Source organism: Microcaecilia unicolor, chromosome 3 (assembly GCF_901765095.1).
Source record: "Microcaecilia unicolor chromosome 3, aMicUni1.1, whole genome shotgun sequence".
Lineage (NCBI taxonomy): Eukaryota > Metazoa > Chordata > Amphibia > Gymnophiona > Siphonopidae > Microcaecilia > Microcaecilia unicolor.
The window spans coordinates 253,529,976-253,538,143 of record NC_044033.1 but is presented as its reverse complement, the minus strand read 5'-3'; the positions used below and the strand labels follow the sequence as shown (position 1 = coordinate 253,538,143).

Genomic DNA, 8,168 nt, shown 5'->3' with positions numbered 1-8,168 from the left:
ACTAGGCCACATATCTACACCATCTGCTGGAGCCAGAGAAAGGCGTTGAAGGCAGCACTCTATAAAGGGGAGTAAGTGAGCTATGAGCAGTTTTTTTCTGGCTCCTCCTGCTGACAGGGGGAAATAACTGACTCATCTAGACTGGCCTGGCATGGACAATACAGAAGCCATTGCTTAAAGAGACCAAAATAGTCACTTACCTCTTTCCCCCTCCCCTACCTCACCTCTGTCATTGACTCAGACACAACATAAGCAAGAATACGCACTATTTATTTCTTTTACAATCCAGGAAACAAAAATAAAAAGGAACACATTTTAAATGTTCTGAAGATGAAAAAAAAAATACATAAATTACTTTGTTTTTATAAATCATTTTAACTTTTTTTTTTCTTCATAAAAAAGCTCTAATCATTTTCCTCTTCCCCACTAGTGGCTTGTTTTCGAGTTATTCTGTAACCCCTCCACCTCCCACCCCACATTGTTTTTCAATGCCCAAGATCCTGGGGGGTGGGGAGGGGGGGAGGTATTTCCAGCATCACCTGCCATCACCCCCTAAAGTCTACAGGAGCTAGCAAAAGGCACATCTGTAGTGAAGGAATGGGGAAGTGACTCAGACTCCCTGCTAGAAGCAAACCTGTGGGGAGGTGAGAAAAAAAAATTCACTTGACCTGAGCCCACCTCTCTCACCTTCATGATGTTATGCCCCCACAAATGTCCTGGGTGGGAACTACTTAAAAGGAGACCTGCAAAGCTTAGGGTCACAAATTCTTCCTGTTCAGCATCACTACAAGAGGCCCCACGGTGGCTTTTTGGCTCTGAGTCATGGGAGTAAACTCCATGCCTGGTGCTAAGCGAGGGCACTGTTTACCTCAGCCCAATGGTGGTTGGGTTATGGAAGAGCCACTGGGAACTGAATTCCCCAGCATGCATCACTCTCCTTTTTGTTTTAGTAAAATGGAGCTTTCAGGAACAAAATGCAGTAACCTGGGTTTCTACCAATTAGAAAAGGGCAAGGAGGAGGCTGTAAGTGCCAGATAAGATCCTGTTATGACCTTTTTTTTTTCCCTCTGCAAATCATTATCACCTCCTCACAGGATACACATACACAAGCTGGTGAGCTACCTGAGCTTCCAATTCATGAAAAACCAGTCCCTCCCCCACATCTCACTTTTCTATTTGTACTCAAACCTGGAGAAAAAGCAATGTGTGACCGCCGCCGCCACCCCTCCCCCCATTCAAAATCACGTTTCTCCTCTTGCATGCAGCATGTAGTGGGTATCCCTCTGTCTTTCAGCTGCTTTTGTCCTTGGCAGCAGCACCTGTGAGAGGACTAAGGGTACCGGGGGGGGGGGGGGAGGGAGATACTTTAAGGCACTTGGCACCCTTTCCACGGAACCTCGGATTGTGGACAGGGGAGATGGTACAGATTGAACCTGTAACAACTTCAGCTCTGTTGTATTTCCTGGTTCTACTCACTGAAGGCACAGGAGACACGGGGTTAAAAAGAACAAAGGTACAGAACGGGGGACAACTCATAAGGGGGGGGGGGAATTAGGAGAGGTTTCTAGTGCTAGCTAGTGCTTTCCAGAGGAGGCAGTAGGATCCTATCGCTGCCCTGCCACATTCCAGCTTTCAGTGGGAGAGGAGGAGCCCCTCACTCACATGGGTGATAAGGCACAGCAAGGGGTTGTGTTAAGTGCAGCCTTGGAGAAATGCGACCACCACATTAACAGCTTCTGAACTGTAAACCTGAGGACGCTGCCTCCAAAATAAACCTGAAAGTCAGCCTTGAGTGGGGGAGAAACACCCCCATCTCTTGTGCCCCCTTTGTGCCTGTATGAAAAACAGAGAATTGATTTCAGTGAACAAGACGGTACCCGGACACACAAGCCAGTTCGGACCCTGGGTGGCGCGTCCCCCTCGCACAGTTCAGGGCATGGGTGAGGCACCACCTCATACTCTCTACCCCCCCCCCCCCCCCCCCAAGGCCCATGCTACTGCACAAGACACCGAGGAGGAGGAGGGAGGAGCAGATAACAACCTGTATGGAAGATCATTAAAAAAAAACCCGCACACCTCTCATCCCTCCAGCCCCAGCTGCTTCAAGAAAGACAAAGGCCTCTTCCCCGTTTCTAAGCTCTGGGGGTGGACGAATCTACACTGTTACACAATATTAAAGCTTGCTTTACACTGGTCAATATGAGGTCTCTCTATACATATTTATATATCAACTTTTTGAAATTACGACTTCCACAGATTTCAGTGCAAAATCGTTCTAGGGTAAATCCCCTCCCCCCAAACAGCAGAAAACTGCTGACGTGGGAAAGGGTGCAGGGAACTAAGGGAAGAGTCAGAAATTGTGGTTTTTCAAGTTCAAGCTCATTCCTGTCATCTCCAGGGCTCCATTCAGACATTCTCATTTCACTTTGCTGTGATGCCAGAGCCCCATCTTCTCTTGCGTGTATCCGAGGCCTGGGCCCCCCCCAACCTGTCTTGCTTGGCTCCACAGACTGGGAGGGGGGGAAGGTGCTCGTTCCTGGCTTCCTGCTTTCCTATGCGACACCTCCTGCAGGAATTGGAGGCATGAAGAGACGTTTCATGGATAGATCTAGGGACTGAAAGGGGGGGTGGGGAGGGGGGAAAAAAGACATTAAGTGATTTAGTACTGCTGCTAAGGACAGCAGAACCATGAAGCCATCTGCAAGTTAAAGCAGCAGTAAATAACCAGGCAAAAAAAGCAAGACCCTGAGGATCACATAGTGTTAGGATTAGAATATGCTGCCAAACTGGAGGCTCCACACACTGACAGGACGAAAGAGGATAAGGACGCAGGTTCCCAGTGGCAGCCCACTATCTAATACATGAACGGTATGTGCTGAGGTGGGGTGGGGGGAAGGGCTCTGTGCTAGATCTATTTGGGTCCACAGGTGGGCAGGTTTCATCAACCAAAGAGCTTGCTGGCAATTAGGGATGACAAAAGCAAGGCCAAAGCATGAAGAGTGGCAGCCTTGCAGGGCCCAGGAAAAGAGCTAGAAGCTGGGCAAGATGCCACCGAAGAGGAGCAAGGAAGGGACTGGTCCCACCCCCCCAATGCTATTTTTATATCACTGCGTTGCCAAATTTGCAGTTGGGGGGGGGGGGGGGGGGGGGCTTTGAAGGCTTGTGAGTTTGCTGGGTTTGCTGGCCCACCTGTACAATATGAGAATATGGGAAATGTATTATTGACCACATCCACAAATTGTTTTTTGATTGTTCAAGCTGCATAGGACAAATCCTTAGGGTATAAACTTAGCATGCAGAACAAAAATTCATGAGGTACAGCAGGTTTGGTGCTCATCTGAGCTACCACCTGCTTCCAGCAACCAGCCCTGTGTCCCCCTTTCCCATCTTACCTGCCTACCGGCGGCGGCCTCTGCAGACAACTGCCCTCTGTACTCTCTGTCAGGGGAAACCCAGTTTCTGCAGTCTCGGAGGTAGATGGCGCTGATTCTGCCCTGCACGAGAGAGGGTATCTTAGCACAGTATTGAAATGAAGTCCCTGCAGTGCTGAGCATCTGCCAGGACACTGTTCATGTCTTAATAGCATCTGATGGTGTACAAAGCCCCTCACCCTTCATTCACTGCTGCTTCCATTTGCGGTAACCCCTCCCCCACCTCACCTTTCACTGGTCGCTGCCACAGGTGAACTGATAGGTTCCTCTTCCTTCTCATTCAAGTCTACGTGGTTGCTTGGAGTAAGCCCTACAGGGGCTCCTGAGACACCAGGCTCAGCTGCTAGGCAATCCTGCGAGTTGCCCTGACTGGCTGAGATCGGGGATGTTCCTGGGAAGGAGGAGAAGAATTTCAGGCGTTAAAGACCCTCAGGCTGTAGGGAAAGTTTTCAAGCTCAAGGACAGAAGGAACCCAACAATCTTGAAATTGCGCTCTCACCAGATTTACAAATATCAGACATGCATGAAAGAGAGCCATCAGCAGCAATGCATTTATTGGCCTGGGACACATTTTACACCGTATGGCCAGTGTGTGAGCAGGAGAGCACTCATTTTCACATCCTAAATCCGGCTTTGAACTGCACACTGCTGGAAACCTCTGGCAGGGACATCTCCTTGAACCTCAGGATGAATCCCCCCCCATCTCCTCCATCAACAGTTCCCATGTCTTCACTCACACTAACAATCAAGACACCATGAACGTTCCAGAGACTTTACCAGTACAACAGTAGGTGCAACCTGTGCCTAGTCAGTATGTAATGACACAAGCCATAGAAAGCATTGCGCACACCAAACTCAACTGAGAATAAAAACATCAAACATCACGTTGAAAAATACAAATTCAAGGACAAAATGGACCCATGTTCCTACAAACACCAGTACTACTACTGCCCACTGTAGACGCCTAAGGCACCTGAAAGGCAAACACTTACAAAATCACGTCTGGAAGCCTACATGCAGGACAGTGGCATGTCTTTCCTTCACTCTTCAAACATTTAGGGGGAATCACACCAGTGGCTGCTGCTCAGAATGCTCTTCCTGTCACACCCATGCATTGATTGATGCTCCTATACTGCCAGTCTCACCAGCACAAGCCAAAACCACCAGTGCAGTGGCAGCAGAGAAGGAAAACTAAGCAATACTCACTTCCTTCTGCTAGTACATTGTGTTGTGATTCTCTCTGAGGAGTCAGTGGCCTTCTGGAGGAGGCAGGCATGTCGCCCTGTGAACTGAAGGGAGAGTAATAAATTGATGGAAGAGATCAGACTGAATCTCCTGCCCCCTTATCCATTGAGTCTCAGCCTACCTGGGGTGAGAAGGGATGTCTGAGAACACAGCCCAGCCCTCTTCCGCAGGAGAGGATGAAGCTGCAGGGGCTAAATTATCCCATACAGAGGAGCCAGGATCTACTGCAAAAGAAGGAGATGACGGGGCCTCCACAGGTACCGAATCAAAAGAAGCCACCCAGCTGCGCCCTGCAGAGTGAGGAATGCACATAGTTACAGCTCGTGTGCCCTATACTTCAAGTACATACAGTACACAGAAAAAGGCAGCCCAGGTTATCTGAGAAGAGATAGCAGGGCAACTCTCATTCTCTGCCCCATATATATTTCCTGAAATGCCCCTTTATCTGTCAGCCCTCCCTCATAAAGATGTTACGGGGGTCCTGTCCTGCACTGTCCCAGCACATCAGTCCCTCTCTCTATAAGGATGTTACAGGGGTCCTTGTCCTGTACTGTCCCAGCCCCCCCCCCCCCCCCCCCGTAATTCCCTGGAGATTTCCCTTTCAGCATCTCAGTCCCTCTCTTTCTAAGGATGTTATATAAGAACAATGTAATGGGTCAGACTAATGGTCCATCTAGCCCAGTATCCCTGTTTCCAAAAGTGGACAAGCCAGGTCACAAGTACCTGGCAGAAACCCAAATCGTGGCAACATTCCATGCTAACAATCCCAGGGCAAGCGGTTGCTTCCCCATGTCTGTCTCAATAGCAGACTATGGACTTTTCCTCCAGGAACTTAGCGAATGATACATACCTGTAGCAGGTGTTCTCCGAGGACAGCAGGCTGATTGTTCTCACGACTGGGTTGACGTCCACGGCAGCCCCCACCAACCGGAAGTAAACTTCGCGGGCAGTCCCGCACACAGGGCACGCCCACCGCGCATGCGCGGCCGTCTTCCTGCCCGTGCGCAACCGTTCCCGCTCAGTTGAATGACAAGCAAAGTAATGAGGAAAAAACGCAACTCCAAAGGAGAGGCGGGAGGGTAGGTGAGAACAATCAGCCTGCTGTCCTCAGAGAACACCTGCTACAGGTATGTATCATTCGCTTTCTCCGAGGACAAGCAGGCTGCTTGTTCTCACGACTGGGGTATCCCTAGCTCTCAGGCTCACTCAAAACAAGAACCCAGGTCAATTGAGCCTCGCAACGGCGAGGGCATAACAGAAATTGACCTACGAAGAACAACGGAGAGTGCAGCCTGACCAGAATAAAATCGGGTCCTGGAGGGTGGAGTTGGATTCAAACCCCAAACAGATTCTGCAGCACCGACTGCCCGAACAGACTGTCGCGTCGGGTATCCTGCTGGAGGCAGTAATGAGATGTGAATGTGTGGACAGATGACCATGTTGCAGCCTTGCAAATCTCTTCAATAGTGGCTGACTTCAAGTGGGCCACTGACGCTGCCATGGCTCTAACACTATGAGCCGTGACATGACCCTCAATAGTCAGCCCAGCCTGGGCGTAAGTGAAGGAAGTGCAATCTGCTAGCCAATTGGAGATGGTGTGTTTCCCGACAGCGACCCCGTTCCTATTGGGGTCAAAAGAAATAAACAATTGGGCGGACTGTCTGTGGGGCTGTGTCCGCTCCAGATAGAAGGCCAACGCTCGCTTGCAGTCCAATGTGTGCAACTGATGTTCAGCAGGGCGGGTATGTGGTCTGGGAAAGAATGTTGGCAAGACAATTGACTGGTTAAGATGGAACTCCGACATCACCTTTGGCAGGAACTTAGGGTGAGTGCGGAGTACTACCCTGTTATGATGAAATTTGGTATAAGGAGCATGAGCTACCAGGGCTTGAAGCTGACTCTACGAGCTGAAGTAACTGCCACCAAGAAAATGACCTTCCAGGTCAAGTACTTCAGATGGCATGAATTCAGTGGCTCAAAAGGAGGTTTCATCAGCTGGGTGAGGACGACGTTGAGATCCCATGACACTGCAGGAGGCTTGATAGGGGGCCTTGACAAAAGCAAGCCTCTCATAAATCGAACGACTAAAGGCTCTCCAGAGATGGCTTTACCCTCTACACGGTGATGGAAAGCACTAATCGCACTAAGGTGATTCCTTACTGAGTTGGTCTTGAGACCAGACTCTGATAAGTGCAGAAGGTATTCAAGCAGGTTCTGTGCAGGACAGGAGCGAGGTTCTAGGGCCTTGCTCTCACACCAAACGACAAACCTCCTCCACTTAAAAAAGTAACTCTTTTTAGTGGAATCCTTTCTAGAGGCAAGCAAGACGCAGGAGACACCCTCAGACAGACCCAACGAAGCAAAGTCTACGCCCTCAACATCCAGGCCGTGAGAGCCAGAGACTGAAGGTTGGGGTACAGAAGCGCTCCGTCGTTCTGCGAAATGAGAGTCGGAAAACACTCCAATCTCCACGGTTCTTCGGAGGACAACTCCAGAAGTAGAGGGAACCAGATCTGACGGGGCCAAAAGGGCGCTATCAGAATCATGGTGCCATGGTCTTGCTTGAGCTTCAGTAAGGTCTTCCCCACCAAAGGTATGGGAGGATAAGCATACAGGAGGCCGGTCCCCCAATGGAGGAGAAAGGCATCCGATGCCAGTCTGCCGTGTGCCTGGAGTCTGGAACAGAACAGAGGCAGCTTGTGGTTGGTCTGAGAGGCGAAAAGGTCCACCGAGGGAGTGCCCCACTCTCGGAAGATCTTGCGTACCACTCTGGAATGCAGCGACCACTCATGCGGTTGCATGACTCTGCTCAGTCTGTTGGCCAGACTGTTGTTTACGCCTGCCAGGTATGTGGCTTGGAGAAGCATGCCGAACTGGCAAGCCCAGCACCACATCCCGACGGCTTCCTGACACAGGGGGCGAGATCCGGTGCTCCCCTGCTTGTTGATATAATACATTGCAACCTGATTGTCCGAATTTGGATGATTTGGTAGGACAGCCGGATCTCTGAAGGCCTTCAGCGCGTTCCAGACCGCTCGGAGCTCCAGGAAGTTGATCTTGTTCCTAGAGGGACCACAGTCCCTGGGTGTGGAGCCCATCGACATGAGCTCCCCATCCCAGGCGAGATGCATCCGTCGTCAGCATTTTCGTGGGCTGCGGGATTTGGAATGGACGTCCCAGGGTCAAATTGGTCCGAATGGTCCACCAGTGCAGCGAAGTGCGGCAACTGGCAGACAGGCGGATTACATCTTCTAGATTCCCGGAAGCTTGACACCACTGGGAAGCTAGGGTCCATTGAGCAGATCTCATGTGAAGGCGAGCCATGGGAGTCACATGAACCGTGGAGGCCATATGACCCAGGAGTCTCAACATCTGCCGAGCTGTGACCTGCTGAGACGCTCTGGTCTGAGAGGCAAGGGATAGAAGGTTCTGTGCCCTTGCTTCGGGAAGAAAGGCCTGAACCGTCTGAGAATTCAGCAGCGCTCCTATGAA

At 50.5% G+C, this 8,168-nt stretch overlaps 1 protein-coding gene across 1 annotated transcript in view; it reads right to left on the bottom strand.

The window, feature by feature from the left end:
- Nucleotides 1-324: 324 nt before the first annotated feature.
- PPP6R1 (protein phosphatase 6 regulatory subunit 1) overlaps nucleotides 325-8,168 on the bottom strand; it is a 39,872-nt gene continuing 32,028 nt past the window's right edge. Inside the window, 5 exon segments of the mRNA XM_030197855.1 lie at nucleotides 325-2,615; nucleotides 3,393-3,494; nucleotides 3,660-3,822; nucleotides 4,638-4,720; nucleotides 4,798-4,966. Of these exon segments, the coding sequence (XP_030053715.1) occupies nucleotides 2,609-2,615; nucleotides 3,393-3,494; nucleotides 3,660-3,822; nucleotides 4,638-4,720; nucleotides 4,798-4,966 (524 nt within the window). The 3' untranslated portion in view covers nucleotides 325-2,608.